Here is a 24470-nt window from a genome sequence, read left to right on the forward strand (position 1 = left end):
AATGTTGCGTGTGCTTAATACTTTTCCAGCGAACACGTTAAGACTCAGTCCACTGCCACTATGGCCCGGTTTTTCCCCACCATTCGATATCACGCTTATTCGTTTTCATATTAAAAACTCCACAAGTAGCTATATGTAACAATTATGCCCCGCACGAAAGGAAAGTATGACAAGTAGGTCTAGATTTCCTGGGATACTTCAACAAGTATATAATAAGTTCTTTGCGCGAAATTCCACAGCAACAGAAGCATGCTATAAGAATACTGCGTCGTACATAAATATCTGCCGTATAATGGCTGTGCCGTAGACTCGCAATTCATAAGATACTGTATGGAAATATGTAATGTAGCTTTTGCGCTTATTTCTTAAGCATACTGATGAGAGGTGGTGATTTGGGCTTTTTCTGTAGCTGCATACTTCGGAAGCTGTATTCCCCAAACAACACCGATCCCTTAATAAGCGGCATTATGCACAATACAGCAAAATTCGCGAGAGAAGGACTGAAACTAGCGTACTGCTCGGTTCTAAGCCATGTTGTAACAAGTAATGATGAGAGAGCAGACAGATGTGCAGAACAGATAGTTACTCTGGAATAAAGAAAATAACTCTACCCAATGAAGTCTGTATCAAATATATACAGTCGGGAGAAAAAGGAGTGTATACCATGCGCCACTGCGTGGCAAGCTGCGGCTGCGACGCCTTTCGGCCTTTTCTGCAAGCAGGAGCGACACGGATCGAAGCAAGAGAACTTACCTGCCTCTAGATAACAACGGCCACCACCTCACTAGTCTGGATGACAGGCGCTGTCAAAATTTGGCGCGGCAAAGATGGCTAACCGAGAAAGCAGCAAAGAAGGTAACCGCAAGTTGGTAGCGCGAGTTGTACACACACTACGTTTTGCTCCTCATCAGAAAATTGGCAAGCTAAGTACGGCAGCCAAAAAACAAGTTCTTTACTTGGCAGAGCCGGTCGTAGGGAAGCTGAAATCGGGTTTACATCAGAAACAGATCGTTGAAAATTGTTTATGACGCCTTCTCATTTCATTACGTACGCACGTGTTAAAAAAAAAAAACTTCATACATGTGAAAAAGAAGCGCCGATACGCAGTCATTGTGGAGAGCAGGACACAATAGATCATATTTTGTTTACATGCAAAACACTCGACGGTACAAGACAGAAACACTTGTCGCGACTTTGTCAAGAAAACTTGTTTTTTAGGCATAGCAATTTTCTTGGTCAAGACGCACGTGAGAACTTTCGCTCGCTCCTAGGCTTTATTACACGCAGACATATTGAGCAAATTAAGATGTTTATAAAAGCTTCAGCCTCATTTGGTAAAGCCGCAGTAGAGAGCTGTCCCCTATGTTCGGTGTCAGTTGGCTTGAAAGGACCTCGTAAAGGAGGAAGATCAAAGAAAGGATGAAGTAGGTACGAGGGAAGTCAGTTAGGGACGTGCTTCCAGCGAAGTCACGGCATGTCACGCAAGTACAGCGCCCTCACGAACTAGGGCAACGCCTGGCAAGCCTGCGAGGTTGACGATCGAAAAAGAAAGCCTAGAAAATATATTGAAATAAAAAATGCTAAAAGATGGGTCGACTTCAACCCCGTTCGTTGTCTCAGTGTTCCGGCAATGGGCTCGAACTATTCCACCAGTCGCCTTGACAAGCTGCTCCAGAGCTACTTGTTACCTCTGCAACAATTTCAGTGCGTTGACAGAGTCCTTGAATGAGACTCCCATGGCGTTGGTTTGGCGACGTTCCGACTGCTTGAATCGTCGGCTAATCATGTTCTTCTTTGCATAGACTCGGCATTTGTCTCTCACGAGCTGAAAAAATCCGTTTTGTTGGCTGAGCACTTCGTTTCTTTTGTGCAGGTTACGTAGCGTGAAACCTAACCCCCAATTTGTCGTCGCTAACAGTGGGACGGCAGAGCGACAAAGCTCAACATGCAAAGCAAAACTTCAAACGACGTTGGTTGCTTTCTCACGTCCGACGTCTTACGCATTATAGACTCACTATAGACGAGTCATTATTTTCGCAATTATTTTTAATTAATTACGGACATCATCGTTTCGTGGACCAGCAAATGGGCACAAGACAAAAAATTTCACTGGACAGGAAGTTTCACTTCAGTTTTTCTCAAGCCCTTGTCTGTGTCGCGCTGTAAAAACGAAGAACATAACGCCAACCCGCCCAGATATACTCGCTGCTGTAATCACCATGTTTCAGCATTTATGGGCCCGTTCGCCCTTTTTCACTCCGCTACATAACGAACCAATTACGATCCCTGTATCTGGAACCAGTCCATGACTCTTGATATATCCTGACAGACTCGCGCTTCCTTCGATCCGAACCAGAACCGTGCCTTCCCAGCCTAGATCCTTGCAAATTCGGCGTCGCCACAAGCAGAAGTGCAGGATGAGCTTGTCGCCGAGTCTAGGGCTAGCAGAGAAACACGTAGTCGTACGGTCCATCGTAGAAGTGCATGGACCGATCCGAGTGGGCGACAAGACCACCGTCGACCAGGCGCCGTCCGTACACCACACCCGCCTCGCGGCTCCTCACCAGGCCCGCGTCCAGAAGCCAGTCGACCAGGCGGTGCCCGTGGAAAGGGGACCTCGCCAGCGAAGCAGGAAACCTGCGAATCCCTCCACCTATTAGCCCTTTTGTTGCTTTGTGCAATTTCAATGCAGCAGAAACCACCATTATTGCAGATATGAATTGTAAAGCTGGCGCCCCCTCCCCCCCCCCCCCCCCCCTCGCCACCTCCTGCCTGCACATACACATTTTGGTGCAAAACCTAGGCATTCGAGAGCCCAATTTTGCGGCTCTTACTGCCCACATTACCTGGATAAGAATTCAGGTGCAAACTCAAACGGTTAACAATTACGACCAACAATATTTGAGAAGCATACACTGCATAGATGACAGGAGGATGGGTTATACGTGTTATCCAACTGAGTTAAGAAGAACAGGAAGACGAGCAGTGGACGAAAAAGATAGCTTTCTACAGAACAGAGTGGTTCGTTTTCAATATTCCTCAATTTTTATTTATGAGCCGCTTGAGATAAGCCTGAATGAATGTTTATCCTGTTATTTGGATCTGCACCAGACCCCGGCCAATCCCCCACCATGGGTATTTATTTGCCTTCGCTTCAGAGGCAACAGCAACATGAAATTCTATGAACCCCTCAGTGAGGATGTGCTTCTGCAGCAATTCAATCTGCACCCTTTAGTGCTTTAATCTGCTTTAGCATAGTGGCTGTGAAGCAGGCGGCAGCCGCGGTACTTCAAACGGCCCTTGCCAGCCTGTATTTTCCTTTATTTTTCTCCATTCCCCTCTGTTTTATTTATTTTTTTCTGGGGGGGGGGGGGGGCAGTAGAAGTAATAATAGCACATCGACGTATTTGGAACAAATAGAATCATATTACCTTCAAGGACAGCGCTGATGCGTACTATGCCGGGGCACACAGGCGAGGAAGGCGGCAAATGCTAAGCGTTTAGACAGGCGGCACATTACTGAACTGGGGAGTGAACTGTGAAACAATGCAAATGAAGCAAGGCTCGTAGAAGGATAGATATGCAATGAGCAGCACATAATGTGCTCCGTATACGTGAGGGAATGTTTTGCACTTGCCCACATTCGGTATCTTCAGCAGATGTAATGCTTCCAAGCTAGCTTTCCGGCAAAGCCTCTTATTCATTTGTGACCGACACTGTACTGTTACACGGACACGAGTCACAGTACCATAGGCACTACAGTGCAACCCGTGGAAGAATGGCGTACGTTAATCGTATTACGCTGTGGTCACTTCTAAAGGATCAATGATATTGCACTGCAAAGAATGCCGCTACCGGTCTCACCGAATCGACCACGCCTCTAAATTCGACGCCGCTTACTCTGTTCTTGTGATACATCAAACATTGTTTTCTAAGCCCTATACAAAACTAGTTCAGTTTATAACCGTAGTTTACAAACCGAGCTAGTCAATAACCATAGTTTATAACCATAGGTTATAAACTGCTAGGTTGGAGTCATACTTCATAACAGATAGGTTGTAGTCGTACTTCAGAAGGGACCTCAAGGGAACTGCAGTTCGCAACGACTTCAGTGAAAATAAAAGAAGAAAAACAGAGAACGATCTTCCATGCTGAACGACCACACGACGACGTGTTTACTTTGCTCTTGACAATATTAAAGTAATTGTGTGTGGTCTCAACTCGGTTCATCCTGGAGCTATCACCTCGGACTTAACCGAACAATGTTCACGGCAGCAAAAAACGCACCTCGGTTCTCTGATAATGAAAACTAAACACATGTTCCTTGGAGAAGTGTTTCAGAAAACAGAAGACCTAAAAGTGCGAGAACGGTCTACAAGTCGAGCCTCAAAAGAGCAGACTGCAACAGAGCAAACGACTCAAAGCAAAAAAAAAAAAATGTCATTGAAAATCGGTAACCTTATCTCATTAATTCACACACTGGTCTTTTTCTTTTCGACGAAAAATGATATACGATGCTGTAGGAAGTCCCAGTACAGTCTCTGACTACGGGACCTCCTTCTGCATAGATCAGTTCATGTTATAATTTATTTTCTATAAAAATAAACAGATTCTGATTCTCAAAACTATTGCTCGATATCCCTGGTTTGGCATGTTTTAAGAATCTTATTGATTTAACCTCCGCTTAACTTGATTAACACATTATCTTAATTTCTCACTTCGTGCACACGGCATGCACGACTCTCGCTCTTTCGACAGCGTTATAGCAATAAATATCAAGTGAAGAAACAAAACAACAGACAGCATAAGTTACGTTTCATATTATCCGAGAATTGTATAAACTAAACGCAACTCTCTCTCTCTTTCTTTCTCTCTCTCTTTCTCTATCTCTGTTTCTCTATCTCTCTCATTCTCTTCCTCTCTTTCTCTCTCTCTTTCTTGCAAAATTTCAACTTTCCTTTCCTCCACCGATATTGGCCATCGCAAGATGCTCCCTTTAATTCAAAAAGGGCTAAAACAGAGTTACTCCTTTATTTACTATGGAATAAACAGACCTTACTCACATTAGTCTATCAGAATCTGGGCACTAACAGTACGCTGAAAGCTACAGGGCGCATACTATTTTCTAAGACGATTTAGCCAGTCCCATTGCAGCACGCTCTTGTTAGTCGACCAGTCGTATGATCTCGCCTTGAGTTTCTTCTTATGTGCGCTCCTATCTGCGCACTAATTAAAGCACTCTTGAGAAAGCTTGTCATTCATCATGTAATTTGCATCATTACAAAATCAGCAGCTCACTGTCAATTGCGCTATCGAAAAACAACCGCACGCACCACAAATAGATGGCATGGTAAGGGAGATCTAACGTCCTGAAGCGGAATATAGAGGTTATGAGAGACACCGTCCGCAACACTCCCCCCCTTCCCCCCAGGTCAACGTGCGCTGACATCGCATAGCCCACGGGCATCTTTGGAGTTCCATTTTGAGCGGCCGAACACCACAGTCAATGGGTCACCAAAGCGTGTTCTAAAACACAAACACGAAGGAGCTTACTAGAGAGCTGTAGGGTTGCCAGAAAAAAAGAACTGTCACCGTCATCATCATCATCATTCTCGACGATCTAAGTAATCAACGGCTTATATTTTCGCTGAACCTAAAGCATCTGTTCATGAGGAGCTGAAGCTCGTGTGCTGGATAGTCACGGCATCGAGCGGCAGGAAACCAAAGGGCCGAACAATTAGGAATTGCACTTGAGGTCGAACAGGTTTAGGCATTTATGCCATAAACGACTCTATACACGATTTCTCTGTCCGCGTAAATTAAGTCGTCATATTCTGCGTCTAGTAGACTCGACCGAACCCAGGCACCAGTTATATCACTGAAAGGACGAGGCTTAGGCATATGCAACAATTGGCTCTATACCGTAGGATAACGTGGGGCAACACGCGAATTTTATTTTTATTTCTTTAGAGCGTTGCAATAGCACGTCCCAAGGCGGCGGAAAAAGAGCAGGTAAGGAAGAAAGGAGACACGCGATAATTATCTGCTCTGGTCACCGGGACGGTGTCATCTTGCAGGATGTCGGCAGCGGCATTTACGTCATTAATTACGTCAAAACAGGCTTCAACTCATCAGCTGCCTTGGCATTGGTGAGGTATTCATTACCCGGTGCCTCGGTGCTGAGCATTAAATATCATTGTGCGGAATGTCATTTGCAAAAGATAGCATTTTATGGTGTGCTCGCTATTGCGCTTCCGGAGGCGGATTGTATTAGAACATGCTTTTCGCGGCGAACAAAAAAGTAAGACATGCACGCGCCAGCTGTCGTAAAACGCAGTCGATGATGACTGCAACTTTCTGATTGTGGCCGCTGACAAGTTAATGTCATGCTTCGCTTCTAGAGCCATGAGCAGTTGTAACAGAGCTAGACAATCACGAGATGTACTTTGCTAATTTATACAAGTGCAGCCGTGGGGTTTCCGATTCCTTCGTCTCTGAGATGACTTTGCCGTGGCTATTGTTCTCAAGGTTCAAGATGTCGGTCTTGCCAGGACAACGCATACATAGGTAAGGCTATTCTGCTACTCTGTACAGAGGGAGGAAAGAAGAGATGCAAATAAAGTTGATCAGAATCTAACCTGGTACGTAGTATCCATCATCATCATCATCAGCTTGACTACGCCCACTACAGGGCAAAGGCCTCTCCCATCATGTCTCTCCTTTTAATCTGGTCCTTTGCCAGCTACGGCCAACGGATCCCCGCAAACTTCTTAATCTCATCCACCCACCTAACTTTCTGCTGAGCTTGCCTTCTCTTGGAATCTTAGAATACACTCCGTTACTGTTAACGACTAGCGGTTACCTTGCCTTCGCATTACATGCCCTGCCCAAGCCCATTTCTTTCTCTTGATTTCAACTAGGATACCATTTGTAACACCATTCATTTTATGCGAAGCATATTACTAGAGCTACACTACAGCTCGTCGAGCGCGGCGGTGGAGCTACCATTGACCTTTAGCGTGACCACGTGACACCACGTGACAACATGACGTCACAGCAGAGGAGAGATGGGCTGCCGGCTCGCGCGGTCGGCCGCGGCGGTGGAGGCTCCACATCAGAGGCGCGGCGGCTGACCACGTGACAACATGACGTCACAGCAGAGGAGAGATGGGCTGCCGGCTCGCGCGGTCGGCCGCGGCGGTGGAGGCTCCACATCAGAGGCGCTGCAGCTGACCACGTGACGCTACAGCAGCGGTATAAAGCTGAGCTTGCCTCGCTCTCCGGGCAAAGGCTTTAAGGAGTATCTGTTCTCGCTTCGGCGAGCGCGGCTTCGGCCGCTTCTTTTTGAGCAGCGTCCGCTCCGGCGGACGCAGTTGTTGCTGCGACGCGCGTCTTTTCTTTCCTTTTTCTCTTTCCTCTGATCTTTTAACTCTCCTCTATCTGCACGTGGCAGCGGTGGTGGCTTGGCTCGAGCCAGTAGCAGGCCCGTGCAATTTCCTCTTCATCCTTCTCTCAGTCACAACAACAACAACAACATCTCCGGGCACTTACGATGCGGCCAGGTGTTGGGATGCCGCCTAGAAGCAGGGCTGATTTGAACGAGAAGCGAAAGCTTCAGCGTGCCACAGAGACCGATGAAGAGCGGGATGAACGTCAACCAAGGAAAGCCATGTACTACCAAGCCTAGCCATCAATATGCTTCGCATCTGACTAGGCTTAACCTTAGCTAAGCCTCAGCCATTTTTTTCTTTCCATAGCACGCTGCGTTGTGCTTAACTTAAGCTGAACCCTCTTCGTTAGCCTCCACGTTTCTACCCCATAGGGGAGTATCGGTAAGATACAGCGTAGTATCCAGCTGTGCCTAGTTACAGCTTGAAATGGGCACCAGGTTGGCCGCTATCCGCCTTATGACGACACCCTACTTTTCTTCGCGGGGCCATTTAATTTGTTAATTAGTGTCGACTTTAATACATCATCATAACATATAAGACAACCGCATGTTATAACTGATGCACTCAAGTTTTGTGGCGCATTTAGTTGCTAGGCTGATTGAAAAATCCCGAAACGCTACTTAACGAACATGCTCTTCTTCCTTTCTCACTATCGCTCCCCTTTTTGCTTGTCCTCGCTATCCTGTCCCTATCCCTTTATTTCCGCCGGCCATAGCTCGGGTGTTTAAGATATTAGATGTCTTAACAAATATGGAAGAAAAAGGTATTAGAATCTTTTCTTTTTTGAATTTTTGCAATAATAAGTCTTTAAAACTTCGGTGATTGGCTGCGGGATTAACTCAAATCAGGGCCAGTCAAGTCCAATAGCAGCCAGAGATTGTGTTCTCAGCTATATTATCCGACTATAGCGGGGGTTAATGGAACTGATGCAACCTCACATGCGGTTCTGGTTACCTCCGCCTGCACCAACTAGCTCCTGAGCTTCGCCACAGGGTAATAATGCAGCCGAGGTGGTCGACACTCATATTTCTTTTAACCCCGAAAGTCGGTACCCAAGAAAGAACTCTTACGCTTCGCTTTCATCCAGGAACTCCTCAAAAGCTCGCCGGTGGTAGACGGAGAACTGGCGACAGGTTAGTTGGTTGGCGTCCTGTAATCCAGCGGAGAGGAGCCTTTCCTTCGGGCGCCTCGGTCTGGTTCCAATTCGCAGAAACCTGAAACGTTGTTGCCCAGACTGTACAGTGCCGCATTGAAAACACGATAAATACTGGTGCAGGATCTCGCTTAGTCACGCAAAAAAAAACAGCAATAAAACAGTATCGCACTCAGCGAGAATAACAAGCGAAGACCGCCATGGAGACATCACAAGGACCCGAGCTTCATCTCTCCCGGCCTATACGAATTGGTTCGAGAATCGAAAAAAAAAATAACTCGAGACAGGACGAAGACAACGTGTGTTGCACCTTGGAAAAGAAGGAGCCTGGTTCGGTGCTCCTCGTTCCCGTGTGCTTTTTATTGTTGTTTCTTACGCGCGTAAAGTTTATCTTTCGAAACACAGCAGCGCTTATTATTACGGCTTTCAGGCCGGCCGGCCGGTTGCAACAGCGAAAACGACAAACGCAAAGCCGCGCGCATCGAAATCGAAAACCGGAATGCGAGCAAACCAAGTAAGAACTTCTGAAAGCAAAGCAAGAAACAACGAATAGTCAAGAACAGAGAGAGAGAGAGAAAGGTATTAGCTTACTGGAGGGCCCGTGCTTTCGCCTCACTAAGCAGCTTTCCTTCCAGTCCGCACGCCAAAAAGACAAGCATCCCCTGAAATGTGTAGCGATTAGTGCGTAGCATCGAGAAAGAGCACGAAAGGCGATCTAAACGCACTATACCTTTGCAAGGAAAAAGAGATAACGAAGAAAAAGGAGAGAATCACTCGGATGGAGTGCGAGACGACAGAGTTTGGCGCCAAGAGAAGACAAAGCGCGGGAAAGGTAAGAGGGAGACGAAACAGAAAAAAGCGAGCAAGAACTGAGCGCCGATCGTGTACGACGATAAAGGGAACTCGCTCAAGAAACGGAACGCGCCAGGATTTATTGCTGCTGCTGATTCCGCGCTCTTCGGATTAGCGCTGGCCCGTTCGTCGCAGTCTAGGCGCTTCTGTTGCTGCTTGAGCTCGGTTGCTGCGCTACTGTGGCTCCCGTTTGCGAAGACAGAAAAAAATAAGAATGGGAGGAGGGAGGGGGGGGGGGAGAGAGAGAGAGAGAGGGTAAACAGGAGGAAAGAAAAGAAAGTGGCAAAGACGGGCAACCGCCGCCCACCAGCAGCCGTCGCGCTCCCGAAATGAGTTGCGTTTTCCAGAATCGGAAGAAACAGACCGAGCGAGACACCACCAATTTTGACGGTCAGTTGGAACTCAGTTCTTGCGCAGGATAGCAGCAGTATGTACACAACAGCAGCAGAAGCAGCGAGGCCTTTCTAAGGTTGTACCAACTGTTTCTTCTGTAACACGGACCGCACCATTAAAACGGTGCAGTGCTCTGGGCGCTGAAGCACTGTCGTCATCGGATCAATGACCCTAAAACATGCAAGCACCTAAGAATAGCTTACGACTAACTAGCGACTTGGATATGCTTTTTCTTATCATAATGACCGGCTAATCTATGAGCATTAATGGACCTCGAGTCGTTGGGTCACATGTGCGAGAGCCTTTCTGTATTGAGCCTCTTATTCGTTGAAACCAGCTCTAGTGTCCATAACATGGCACAACAAAACTGGTGAGACTGAGAGTAAAAAGTGAAGGGTCACCAGAACCTTCGCCGTCGAAAGGTATTCAGGGCACAACCGCTCCGAGACAGCTGGGCCTGGTTTTCGCACAGCATACGATGAATGCGGTAGATTCGGCTACGCACATTTCGAAAATTAAGCTACCCAACTTAGTTGTAATTCCCGTGGAAATGAAAGATGCCGGGAAAAAAGAGCCATAAACAAGGTTTTAAGAGTTCGGGCCTTCGGTTCCACCGGGCTAGCATCCCAGTGTTGTGTCGCTACATCGTTTTGTACAAAGACATATAATAGCCAACTAAACAAAATAAAGCATCTGCCCTCCACGCGTCAGCTCGTTCAAGCTGGGTGGTCTGGTATTGTTGCATCGGATAGAGAAATATTAATTCAAAGAAATAAATAGCGAAAAGTCCAGCAGTGGAGCCGGCTACCCCGGAACCTCGTTGTAAAGCAACGAAAGGGCTTCGGAAGGAATATGGACAACTCGTAAAGTAATGAACATATAGCGAAAGGAAATTGGGAGCTCGTTACTGTTTACTCCTTTTTAGTGAGCCGCACAATGATAGCACTATTTAGGCCATGTTCAGAGCGCACGCTGAAAAATAAAATAAAAACAGAACATACTGCGTGTGCGTTATATGTGCACCCTCTTCCTTTTCTTGATCAAGTCAATCTGAGTTCATGATCATGAATCTGAGTTCATGGTCATGAGTTCATGATCGAGACAATATAAAATTTTGAAGAGCTTTACGTAGAAACGTTTTTTAGCTTTGTACTCTTCGCTTTGTAAGCAGCTCTGTACAAAACGAACTCACAGCTTTTTCTGTTCGTGACCTGCGTCTATAGCAGTGTTTTCTACATAAATACCGCCCTTTAATGCCGACCACGCGGAATGGGCTAGGTTTACATCATGTCTGAGAAGAGCAGCTGGAGTTGTCAAAGCAGACAACAACTAAATGCTCGCAGATAAACAACCTCTAGTAATCTGCGTGCGAGCTGTATAATAATCGCACTTAAAAACTGATGTCAGCTGCAACACGGCCGTTGATGACTGCTTAAATTCGAGAAAGCTTGATCGCACTGTCGCAGACAAAAATCTGCTGCACGCTTGAGCGGCATCCGCAGCACATATCTCGGTTATTAGTGGGTGGCTCCACACACGAATTTGGTTTTGGTTTTAATAGGTTTAACGTTTCAAAGCGACTCAGGCTCCGTATGATTTCGACCACCTGGGGTTCTTTAGCGTGTACTGTCGTCGCACAGTATAAAATAGGCTTTATCATTTCGCCTCCATCGAAATGCGAGAGCGGCGGCCGGGATCGAACACATGTCTTTCGGGTCAGCAGTCAAGCACACTAACCACTGAGCCACCACGGTGGCTTACACCACACTTGTGGAGAAGTAATTCTTACTCACATGTTCTAACTGGTGGCAGTGAAATTAGGTGCTCGCGGAGAAAAAAAATGCCACCATCTAAATTTCTTTCGCGCTTCCTTACGACGCCTGTCCCCTGGTAATACACCGGGAGACTGGATCAATCACGGAAGCCTTCCACGTTGAAGACACCTGTCCTGCAATTGACGGAGGCGGATCCCGCCTTTAAATTGCAGGATAAATTGTCAATACTGAGCGGTGTTTAACAAAAACACCCCATGGGATGCAATTATCTTGGTACTACCAAGCTGCGCAAGATCCGCAAGACATGCAACGTCGTCACAGGTCACCACAGGTTACCATCACAAGTGATGGCGTTGTATGCCTCTTGAGCCCTCAAAGTAGTTATGCTCTCTTGCTTCGCCCAAGGCCAAAGGCTCACTGGTCAATCCAGGGAAACAAACAGGTAGACTCGAGGGCCTCTGGTGACCATCAGAAACGGTACCCTTGTTTCTGTCCACTGGGAAAACATTTCAAGGAGCAGAGAATTTACGCCAGGACTTGACGAATCTGCGCACCATTTAGCGGCAGCTCTGGCTGCTGCGAGCTACCCCAATGAGTGTCTACCAGGTAAGCTACGACGTTAACACTCGATGCTCTCCCATCCGACTAATCATATGCCAATATCAGCCAACCAACGCAGGTTCCCAAACGCTATCTCCAATAAACCCGTGATGTTTCTTCTGGCGAGATGAAGCTGTCATTGACGTCAAGCTAAAAACGAGGCCGCTGCTATGACTTCTCGTGCCTCATAACCATCCTTGTACGAAAGCACCGCGCAATCAAAATCCACGTGACAACGCGTCCTGTAGCCAGTACTTGCTTTTTGGCGGAATTTTTATGTGCCACTAGTGGCTTTATTACCCTTCCAAGCGATATTTCACGAAGAAACGAGCCCGTCCTTCCTTCGTTGTTAGTTTATCCTTTCTGTTTCTCTCTCTTTTTTTTTCTTGCAGTTTAGAACGCATGTCGCGCCCCTCAACTACCCACAGCCATATTTGCAAACGCCACGCTGTGCAGTTTTTTTGTGTTTTGTTTTGTTTTGTTCCTGGGTGAGCAAGTACTACTGTCGAGCACATCATTTTGCACTGCGCAGACCTTAAAAGTAAGGATGAATGGAGAGGGCTCATCAGAAGACAGCGATGCCATGTGAAGATAGGACAATTAAAAAAAAAGCTGTAAATAATAAACAAAAGACTTGTTCTCAGCTGAACTACCTACCCCTACTTCACTCTACCCTCCTGTTATCGTAGAAAGATTGGAACGGCAGTCTTGCCTCACCCACATTGGGTCCCACGCTTTCGAACATCGAGATCTTCTTTAAGCTTAGCGAACAGTTGAAGCCCGTAGGCTTCGTGTCTGACTAAGAGGCAAGCAACGCAATGCACCGCTGGTGTAGCCAGCTGCCACCCTTGTTGTGCTACGATTCTATGCAGCCAACTACACTGCCGAGGAAGCAGCATCACCGCTGGTAACAACTATATTAAAACGTGATTATGACTATATTAAGACGTAAGACGACAAATTAAACTTTCATGTGAACATCAGCCTTTTTTTTCCATTCCATCGCATAAAAAAAAGGTTAAAGCCCAGAATGCAAAAATCACTGAACACCCCTCGTAAATCGGTGGATGAGGCATTAAAGCGCTTAAAGGAACTACCTAGTGAAGGTTTTTTTATGCTTTGTTATCTGCATAATGATTACATTAATCTTTCCAGAACCACTGACTGCCGTTCGCGATGATAATCAAAACATGTTAAAAAGGGGTACCTGTCCTGAATGCTGTCTGCCGTCGTCTCAAGCTTGCGCAAAATAAAGAGCCCAATTATCTCCAAATGTTTGCCCAACTTTGATTTTCGTTTTCGATTTTGCTACAACTGCACGGCCATTAATGGACTTAACCAAATGTCTAATTGCGTAACGCTGAAGTCACTTTACGTTCTGGTTATCTGCGATGCGAAATGAGAAAAAGGGTGTGCTAACGAACAAATGTCTGAATCCTTTTTATTTTTTTAACACGCAGGCAGTCTGATGCCTTTTTTCTGTTTCCACCTTCAGCTGCTGACTGCCTCGATTATGAGTCAATTTCACTAAACTTTCGCAAGCCCAGCTTAAAGGATTTTCCAGCTTAATGAATCACAACGATTGCAAGACAAACATCGACGTGGAACAGATTTGTCCCTGCTCATTGCGTTTATGCTATTCACACACACACACACCGGTCGCATTTGCCTCGTTGGAAAATAGGAGCGCTGTTTTACAAGCGGCGGGCATCGTATTCACGTTTCTTACCTGGCCAAAGCTCAGCGTTGCATCGACTAGTTGTAGGGACCTGAAGACGCCATACGGCACTCCAACAAAGAGGCGTCCATAGCTCACAAATATCCCCTGCGATAAAAGAGAGCAGAAGTGAATCCAGAAGCTATTAGACAACCGTTCGGATCTTCGGCAGCTCAGCAAAAATTAGCGCATGCCTTCCTGAAAAAATAGAGAGCTCTGAGCAAGCAATTTCGAGCGTGAGTATGTAGAACAGTGGTTCATGTTCCAAGCACAGCGAAAAGAACTCGCAGCGCGATGTATTTATTACGTGCCTTTTGCATGAAATTTACTTTTATATCTGTTTACCCTGCTAGGCACCGGTAAAAATTCTGCTTCCTTAAAGAAGAACCTAGGGAAAGGAGTTTAAAGACCCCGATAGGCTATATAGTTAAACCATAACAAGGAGCATCATTGAGCAAAATTCGCTTGCTAAGCCTTATCGGTGTGTTACGCAAGAGAGAAGATTCCAGCCAATGTCGAGGAATTGACTGAAGAAGTTTCGTTCCCTAATACATTACCTCTAAATGTTCTTTTGTTGACTGTAGCTTAAATGTATTTCAAGCGGAAGTTTTTATGGATAAATTCTGAATTCTTTACCAAGCCCATCAACAGTTAGCAGGGCACACCCAGAATGCATTGCAACTGCCTCGGTCACCACCTTCTTGTATGTTCGAGAATCATGATGAGCGCATGCTTTTACGATGCATCGACCCTTCAGTATTGTTTTACTTCGGCAGCTGCAGCCTAGACAGCACTGTGGCAGTGACTGAATCAACGCGACTCGAGCGCCCTGGTTCTACTGTGGGAAGTACTGGAAGCAGCTGTTCCTCTGTCCATCTTAACAGCCCTACATCGAAGCTGACGTTACGGCGTCTCTGGGGTTTCTCCTTTCACCACGTCATTGTAAAACACGAACAGCACACACACTGATTGTTCAGTCAGCGACAAAGCTATCGCAAGATTAGCCTCACCCTCTACCACCTCCATGCTCTTTCCCCTTCATACTTCAGGGCATCTTTGTGTGGCTGTGTAGTAGAAGTTACGAACATGGTGTAACAGCTCCACTAAGTGCGCTGTCCTTGCATTCTTACGAGACGAGCGCATATCTGAAGGCTGACGGAGCTTATTCGCACACTTTTTCGCATTAATGAGAACTTTAGGAAGCAATTTACACGCAATTACACCCGAGACAATGCGGAGGATCTGGAAGGGCTAGCTGTTCGGCCTAGTGATTTGCAGCTTTTCACCAGCTAGCCCAACTCAACAGTGTTATCAAGTACAATTTATAGGTCGCGTCTGCCAACATCAAAACTGGACCAGCTGATTACAGCACGTTAGGCTTTATTGCAGGTTAAAACACGACACACTCAATAATCCCGTGAATGAAGGCAGAATCACTAGGCAGAATCTGCTGTTGTTCTCATGAATCATTCACTTTTTATATATAGCACATGCACAAAACTAGAGCCTGCGGCGAGCAGTCTCAGGCAGGAAGCTATTCGGTTTCTTTTAACCAGTGCCATGCACTGAAAGTGCAATACTGGGTAAGGAAAACATTCAGGCCACTCACGATGAGTACAGAAAAGAAGAGTGTTGCTATCAACAGCGTCAGGCCCCGCACGTCATTTTCGGGGTCGTAGGTCCTCACTGTCGGGTCATCCTCTTTCCCAGGCCAGGATACTCGTCCGGAAGGTGACAAGTCGAAGCGCACCCGCACTTTCGGGGTGGCTGAATCCTGAGCTTGGCTGTCGTTGTAGCTCCGTCCGTCGTGCCTACAAGACACAGAACAAGTGGGCATACCAGATGCATATCGAGTATACTTGTCGAAAAAGCTGTGCTAAAGACGTACAGTAGCGGCTGTACAAAAAAAGTTTTGGGACGTTGTCGGATGTATTGTATCGCTCTTGAATGACCAAGAGGAGTCAGTCTAAGACCACTAATAGCCACGTTAACGAACAAAACTTCGGTGGTAGTCCAGCAATCACCTCACGATAATTCAAAGCGGATTACTTCCATTCCTATTCGCTCAAGTTCCGTCACCCTGCCGCCGTATTTTGTAACACTAGTTTCCCTTTTTATTCTTCTGCAGTTCTGGCATTGGTAGCTATGACTTGATACGCCCTGACTGTCGATTAATAAAACATATTGATTGACGAGTGCGTTTCTGACTTTTTTTTCATAAATGATGGCTCGCATCAAGCCTTACTGAACGCGCCGTCATCGACATCAGCGTTAGGCAGGAGGGAGTGTCCGGATTTCTCAAACCCTCGAAAGAATTAAGCGAAGACGAAGAAATAACATTAAGAGCAATATAACCCAACACCTTTTACACCCCCAAATAGCAACATACCTGTTACACAGAACTTTAAGGCCAGAATGCCGGGACGGTAGGGAAACTGTGGAAAAACAAAGCCTTGTCCCCCATCCCTTCCCCAACCCCTCACCAGTGGGAGGCCGCCCTGCTCAACGCAGAGGGCCAAAAATGGCTCGCAAAAAGAGCCACCGTAGAAGCTTCGACTAATGGAATCCTGAAATAAGGGTTCTGACCCCGGGACTCATAATCAAATAGGTAAATAAACATTTTCAGCAACAACAAGAGCTCTTTGGTCATACCGGTTACGAAAGTTACCATGTGGCTCATGTACTGAAATTAAGCTGGCTGTCTGGAACAAAACTCGAAGGTTAGCAGACTATCGTGACGCCTGTGGACAGTAACCTAAACTATGTTCAAGTTACAAACACCGAGATGGTTAATAAGTTGCGTTACGCCTGGCAAAAAAAAAAAACCGTGAAACAGTACCAACTATTCATACATATTACACCCAGAGAGAAAAATTAAGATCTAATAGAAGGAGTGAACAAGGGCCCCGTATGGGACCCGAAACGTCATTTTTCATTTTTTGACTTGGTCAGTGACCCAATTTTAATTTGTGAATGAATAATAATAGAAGGAGTATATTTCCGATTTTCTGCAGTTTATGATTGACGGCGACAGTTTTCATTTGACACTTCTAGCTGGCGCCACAGTCTGCTAACCTCCATGACCTGGTCGGGGGGGACTAGCAAGGTTTCCAAGCGGAGTTTCGAAAATGGTGCGATCAAGGAGCTCTGAGAGAGAATGTGTACATTTCGCGCCAAACAACTTCTCTTCTTTCGCCGACGAACCTCATAAATTGCTCCGCGATGATTTATTCAAGCAATTTCCCGTTCACTGCCATTCGATCAGCCACCCATCAGTCTCAAGCATGAAGTGCCTACTAAGTTGCAGTTTGTCGTTTCTCATTCGTTCACTTGCCATCCCCGTGATCCACTTACTTTCGCTGGTTTGTCACGCTTGAGAACTCACTTTCGACGGCACGGCGCCTTGTCGCTAGTGTCGTGAGCCGCCGATTCGTTCGCGATGCTCTTTCGCGAACGGCAGCAGCAGCAGCATTCCGCGAACGATGTCCTCAGGGCTCGCTCGTAAGCGTGTTGCAAAAGGCACAGTGCTATCAGTCCGGCGCACACGCTCAGCAAGACGACGGATGCGACGGCCTGCGACGGGAAAGGAGGACGGGAACGGCAGACTCTAATTAGTTTCGATCTGCTCGTCAGGGTAGAACGTCGTGCACCTCGCTAAAATATCGTATTAGCGTCCGTCTATGGTTTTTTTTTTTTTCGAGACATGGACTCTGTAATCCGTGACACAAGACTCGTTCGTTCTCCCCCATATCTTTTTTTTTACTTTCTCTCTAGACATTAACTTCATGGGTAGTGCACTGATGAATACATGGTTTCCAAATCTGAAATGTAATCTCCCTCTTAAGTTCTGATTTTTTTTCTGGTTAATACCCGAGCTAATTCGAAAAGAAGAGAAATCTACACTGCAGAAACGGTTTAATCGAAGCCGTGGTCAGTTAGATAGGCACTACGTATACGGGGAGGGGGGGGGGGGGGGGAATGCAAGAAAACATATTTGGGCGGAGCCGAGAGTCAAAGTCAAAGAAAGTGACTAGCTTGGGAAGCTACTGGGATTATGTTTCCACTGCTGGCGCAAGAAAAAAATAATTACAGGTCATTTGAAAAGGTCTTTGCCCTGCAATGAACTCATCTCCGCTAATGACAATAATGACGGTTTAGAGAAACACGAAGTTGCTTCACTCGCCGCGATCTCTTAGTGACAATGGCGTTTCGCTGTCGCCCACGAATTGGGGATCGGAGTACCATCGCAGCTCTGGAGGTCAGTTTATATGGGGATTAAATGGCTGAATGACCGCGCACTGAGGTTTCGGTTTAGGTTAAAGAGCTCCCGTTAGTAGAAAGTAATGCGAATCCATTTCACCGATCCTTTAACCTTGTGGGCTATAGCGTTTCTTTGGCACGTAAAATTCGTTAATCATTTGCGGGACTGCTCTCAGGCAAGGACAAGACTTTGAAGCAGCCATGCGTGACCTTTTTTGTGGCTTATCCGCACTGCACATTATCTGCTGCTACTAGCACACGCATGAGCAGCGGCGCCCGTCATGATGCTTCCCTTCATCATCTAGGTGACACTTCATTGTTGCGTACAACGAAAACCCGCCACACTGGATCAGTGGCTCTGGCGTTCCGCGGCTGACCCCAAGACCATGAGATGAAATCTGGCCGCGGGGGCCCAAAAAAATGCGAAAATGCCGCTAAGCTGTGCGATGACATCGCGTGCAAAGGAACCCCAGTTTCGTAGAAATTAATCCGAGTACACCTACTGCGACACCGCTTTGTCTCTTCCTCTTTTCGAACTTTCCTTCATCGCTTCTCTCATGGCGCAGTTCAGGTGTCCACCGACATCCTGACAGTTACCGCGCTCTTCCTTTCCTTTCAGCCATCACACTCCACTGCAACAAAAGTAGCTGTGGCTCAACTCAGCTGAGCCAGGTCTGCTCTGTCAGCAAGCACTGTAATTATAATAGCGAGAGCAAATCACGTGATGCATCACGTGCCACAAGTGCAGAAAGCGAGCGCCCAGAGTGGCGGTCGGACAAGCGGTGGATGTGACTGCCAAGTGCAAGGGTGAATCACGTGACACATAAGATGCCACAAACGACGAGGAGGAGCGCCCAAGCGGCAGCCAGCGCAGCGGCGGACGTGACGGCCAAGCGCGCAGCTGTGACGTCGGCGAGTCACATGGAAAGACGTCATAGCCACATGCGGTGCGCCCCCCGTGAAAGGTGAAATCTAAGAGCCAGTTCGCCTTGAGGCTCAGCACGCGAGGAGTAAATAGAGCTTTTCGTTCTAAAAACATGCGCTAGCTCTCTCCTCGTTCGCGGCTTCTTTACCCGTATACTCCGCTGCAAATGCTGCCGCGTAGCACACTTTCTGACAGTTTGTCTTTGACGCGACCCATAGTTGACCAAAAATCTCAAAAGTTTTCTCTGGAAGTACTGGTTGAGAGCAATAAACGAGCTGCTTATGCGAACTCCGAGATGCAGTCCGGTCCAGCCACAGCAGTAAGTATAATGCCTTACCTCTGTCACCGCCGCGCCCGTACCATACGAGAGCAGCAAAGACAATCCGCTACTAAAGATGCCATAGTTTAGCCTCAGAGGCACAGTATGTAGTGAATTCTGAGGAATACACTTTGCTGAAAACTGGAAACAATTCACTGTACCGGCATCTGTGCGCTAATTCGACAAGTCTAACGGAGTGTACGTCCTGAAAACAACTTCCGCATTTGCCCAGTACGGCGTGGCCACCAGGACAATATATCAGCCTGCAGAGCATAGTCTAAAAACCACTATGCAGTAAAACCTCTTTAATTCGGACTTCTAGGAACAGGAAAAAGAACGCATGAATTACACTGACGGTGGAATTGTCGAATGGATCCCAAAAACTGCCACAAACACTCCGCATCATACTAAATAAATTTGAGGAGAACTTCGGCAATGGTCTTCAGCTTTTGAGATCAAAACTCCGCGGTAACGAAGATTTTTCAAGACTCCCTGGAATGCTTTTTCACGTCCGTCATTTCGGTAGTGCCAACAATGTTCGGAGGCTTCGCCGCACAAACCGCAGAATTGCAACCAGGACATGACTACCGCGCAGTTCCGCTGTTTTGAAAAGCGGAAGGGCCATGCGAACGGCAGTGATGGAAACGCACCAGCACCGGAACGGCAAAACGCGAGAAAGACCTGCGACCATGCCAGCGACGCGCCAATCAGCGCCCGAAACGGCGTGCAGCTGGGCTCGGCTGACTAGCTGGAACTCGGCCAATAGCTACTGTCGCTGTGCACTGGCGGCGAAGCTCAGAAAACGAAACTATGCTGCCGAGCTATTCTTCGGCCCCGCAACGGGAGCGCTACGGTCGTCGACATGCCCGCCATTGCGCGCATGTCACGAGAGCCCGGAAGACATGCAGTTTAGCTTTATGAGAGGTTGTCGTGCCAATCATACTAAGACCTGGCCCCAACTCGGGAACTCGTCTAATCGGTGTGAGCCCATCGCCGACCGTATTAACGAGCATCCGAAGCTATGAACTTTACATGGGCGTTGCGCAGGACCTCTTCGGCAGTCGAAATTTCCGGATTTCAGAAATAACAAAGGTATAATTAGCCAGGTTTAAGTGTAATCCATTTAATGTCTGCATTATGCAATCGACAATATTAGGCGCCTCCGCACAAAGTTTGTTACAGGAAGATATTCCTGCCTGTGCGGACGCCTTCTAAATCTGAACTTCGGGACTCAGTGCCTTTCAACTTTTTACTTCAGCTCTGACAAAAGCAATACTGATGCAAACAGATCTACGTGGTCTCGCAGCCAACCATGGCCCTGCCTGCTGTGGACAACGCGAAAGCAGATTGCCGTGCGGGCGGTTTCCGCACGCGAAAAAGCGTTCTAAGCTGGCCGCACGTTCGCTGCGAAAGGTTGGGTGACACGTGCATGAACGGTTGCCGAGGAAAGCTAAAGTTCAAGGCCGATGGAAGCTAAAAACTGGGCATCGGAGCGCTCAACGCGCTACGGTGCCTGATTAGTTCGGGCGCTACGCTGCACAGCAAGTCTTTCTTAGCCAGGTCGCGGGTTCGAAGTCGCTAAAAATGAGAAAAGACTAAATGCAAAAACTCTCTTACATTAAGATGCGGCACAAGTTCAAAAATTGCGCGTGGTATAAATCATTTTTTAACCTTTCAGTGTGATAATCGTCATGTATTATTAGCCAGTCGATGCCATCAGAAAAAAGCACGAAAGCTGCAACGAGTAGTCGATATATTTGGAAAATTATGGGCGTGGAAATTGGATTTTGCTCACCTCCAGCATTTTCTTTCAGCTCTTCTTGTCTTCCTTTAATTTCTACCAATGACTCAAAGACAAACACTCTGCTTAGGACAACTGGTAAAAAAAGCTGTCGGAAAAAGATCGGGGCTGCTCATACAATATTACAAACTTAACAGCACAAAATCGGGCCGGAAAGCCAGTTCTCCGGCATACTTTACAGTGCAGTCCATGTTACAGGCCGTATTACAAAATCAAGACCGAGAATTCCATACTTGTTCTCATACGCTTGTAGACTGATGCACGCAAGCTGGCACACTTGTTGGCTCATGAGGGTGCTCGCGGAATTCGGTAAAAGCTATATTGCGATATCAATCTGTCTGTTGCTTAGGTAATCCTCTCGCAAGAAATACACATTTTTTTGCCTAATACTGGGCCAATTTTTTGCCAAGAAGAACTTGGCTCTTTTTATGCTGCTTTCTATAACCAAGTCAAGCAATAAAAGTCCTTGCGCATCATTTACTTTCCGTGCGGCCCTGCTATTCACGGAGATAACAGGACAGAAAAAGGTGAAAATATAGGATATAAAATATAAAATAGTTCTCGACTGTTTGCGAATTAGGCGTTATAGTTTTCGCGAAGAGTTTTCTGGTGGGCTAATTGGTGCTTTTCGTTCATGATTAGACTGCGCGAAGAAAACACGGACAGAGACAGAAAACACGTACACACACTGAGCGCTGATAGTTTTCGCGTTCATAATAACGAAAGAAAAGCAGATGAGCATTTCTGTATCGAGTGCCTTGTTGCTGTGCTTCTTAAGTTGAAAGAGGCGTCACGTGATTTTTTTTTTCTCTGGCGGTACGTAATCATTAATTCGGACGCCGCTAGCACAGGTATCCACTAGACTTTACTTTTAGTAAGCCACAGGAAAGCAAACTCTATATTTAATAATGTTGTACAATCAGCAAGGAAGAAAGGCAAAAAGAACTGGAGAGTTCAGGCAAAACAAGCAAGAACTATAGCCCTTAAAGTAAAAAAAAAATAACAGGAAGAAATAGCCAAGCCGAAGTCGACAGATTTTTCAGTGAAGAGTGGGGAGCTGGAGGTGCTAACGCAGTAGGTTAAGGCTGTTCCGCTTAGAGCACTGCACGGGCCTCAATCTGAGGCCCGAGTCCGGTCTGGGCCCGAGACCTGTAGCCCGAGCTTGGCCCAGGCCCGCGGCTTCAAGCCCGGGCCCGGCTCAGGCCCGCTAAATTATCGTTCTAGCGAGCCCGGCCCGGCCCGTGAAGCCCGGAGTGAAGCCCATCCAACGTAAACGCTTATCTTCTAGGTGTACGGTCAAGATGCTGGTCATAACGTAGAAGTTACTACAAAACTCTAATTTTCCGCATTATCACTCGTCTGCTGATTCATCCCTTTTGTCCTCGATCTGCCACGCTGACCTGGTCGAGGTAGAAGTACTCCTTGCTTTTCGCTCCGGACTCTTTAAAATGTGCAAGCGCGACTTCTCCGTATCTGCCTTCGACTGCCTAAATGTGCCTCTACAGCTGCAACTGTTTCGTCGCCTGGGGAAATCCAGTTACAACATACATTGCTGTTGACACCATTAGAGCACATAATCGGCACCTAACACGAGTCCCCTGTAATCATCTCGCAACTCTTCCGGTAATTATGCCACGTAGTGCATTCGAAAAAGTCATTGATGCTCATCGCGTCTATCTACCTTCGCAATTCATCCCTGCCTCAAAATCGTGGTCGACCATATGGAGTCTACATAAACGACGAAGAAAGTTGGCGTATCAAGAAAAGCTGGTGTAGAGAGAAGAAAGCATAAATTACGAAGAAAGCTGGTGTATCATTCGCTGCTCTCAAATAGATCATGTGGTAACATCTGCATTCTAACCACAGTCAACGCATCGATGTCTGCACGAATGGCTCCGTCAGCTCAACCAGTTCCGCAGAGTCTGTGGTGTTCCCGGAGACGTCCATCTTGATGAACGTGAAGATGATCTGCCACACTTCCTCAACTGGTGCCGAATTAGCTGGCCTTCGGGCTGCAGCTGAGTTCATCAGCCAAAAACAACCACGTGAATGGTCAGTTTTCACTGATTCCAAAGTAGCCCTTCAAGGCCGACAAGCTGCTCTACGCCGCTGGTCGCATGAACAACTGGTTGCAGATATTCGCGAGGTGCACAACGGCGCCATGTCGAAAGATGATGATATCATTTTTCAATGGCGGCCAGGACACTGCCGTATCAAAGGAAACAGCCACGTGGACGAAGCTGCCCGATCTACCCAGAATGGCTGACGTCTGCATTCCTATATTAAAAGTTGACGTAGCGTGTGAGCTACGCAGGCTGAAGCTGCAGCTCACGCTTTTTTCGTGGAACACTGGCCAGTTTTTGAACCACCGGCTCGGTACATTGCACCCTGCACTGCGCCTTCGTCTTCCTCATTATACGCCGCGTGGCGAAGCAACATTGTTTTGACGTCTATGGCTCCGTGTTGCATTTACAAAGCAATACACGATCCGGTTTAGGATGGCCGGCAGCCCTTCTTGAGAAAGATGTGGCTGCGAAGAGACAGTTGTACATCTCCTGTGTGAGTGTCCTGCTTTTGCGACCGAAAGACATGCCACGTTGTGCTTTGGAACGCCTCGATTCTCGCCCTAACAGAGGATAAGATCCTGGGTTCATGACCACAGTGACCCTCAAGGCCTGCAAGGCACTGTTTTGCTTACTGAGAATTTAGGAGCCAATTGTGACTGCGCGCCTAGCCCCTTCTCTCTTTCCCTTGTGAATCCCAACATCCCTCATCCCCAGTGCAGGGTAGCCAACCAGAAGACTCTTCTGGTTACCATCCCTGCCTTCCTTCTTCCTCTTGATCTCTCTCTCTCTCTTAGCTACGTACAGCGCCTCATTACCTGTCTCAAGTTGTTGCCCCATTGCTGAAGCAAACAAAATTGTTCTGGTTTATTTCATATATTTGTTAAGTATACTTTCGCGCTATGCGTTTCCACCACCACTTATTGCTCTGCAGGAGAGCATCATCGGAGAATCTTGGGACGGTGAGGCATCTTCCGCCGATCTTTAAAGCTGTATCTTCCTGCCCAACTGCTGTGAATACCTCTTCTACGCATGCAGTGAGCAGCAATTAAGAAATCATTTCCTTGCCTTGCACCCCTTTGAAAACGATTTTTTTTTCTGGCCTTTTCTCTTTTTTGCCAGTATCAGCGCGCCGTCCTTTAACATATTTTAACACGAATT

At 47.0% G+C, this 24470-nt stretch overlaps 1 protein-coding gene across 1 annotated transcript in view; it reads right to left on the reverse strand.

Annotated features, from left to right (window-relative positions):
• Positions 1–2117: 2117 nt before the first annotated feature.
• The window catches only part of LOC149343255 (lysosomal cholesterol signaling protein-like), a 125440-nt gene continuing 103087 nt past the window's right edge, over positions 2118–24470 (reverse strand). Inside the window, exons 11-15 of the mRNA XM_089546919.1 lie at positions 17327–17514; positions 15551–15752; positions 13954–14049; positions 9196–9266; positions 2118–2637 (exon numbers count right to left, since the gene is read on the reverse strand). Coding sequence (XP_089403045.1) covers positions 2442–2637; positions 9196–9266; positions 13954–14049; positions 15551–15752; positions 17327–17514 — 753 coding nt within the window. The 3' untranslated portion in view covers positions 2118–2441. The remainder of the gene's footprint in view (positions 2638–9195; positions 9267–13953; positions 14050–15550; positions 15753–17326; positions 17515–24470) is intronic.

This window comes from Amblyomma mixtum, chromosome 5, assembly GCF_055824585.1.
Source record: "Amblyomma mixtum isolate Tamu chromosome 5, ASM5582458v1, whole genome shotgun sequence".
Lineage (NCBI taxonomy): Eukaryota > Metazoa > Arthropoda > Arachnida > Ixodida > Ixodidae > Amblyomma > Amblyomma mixtum.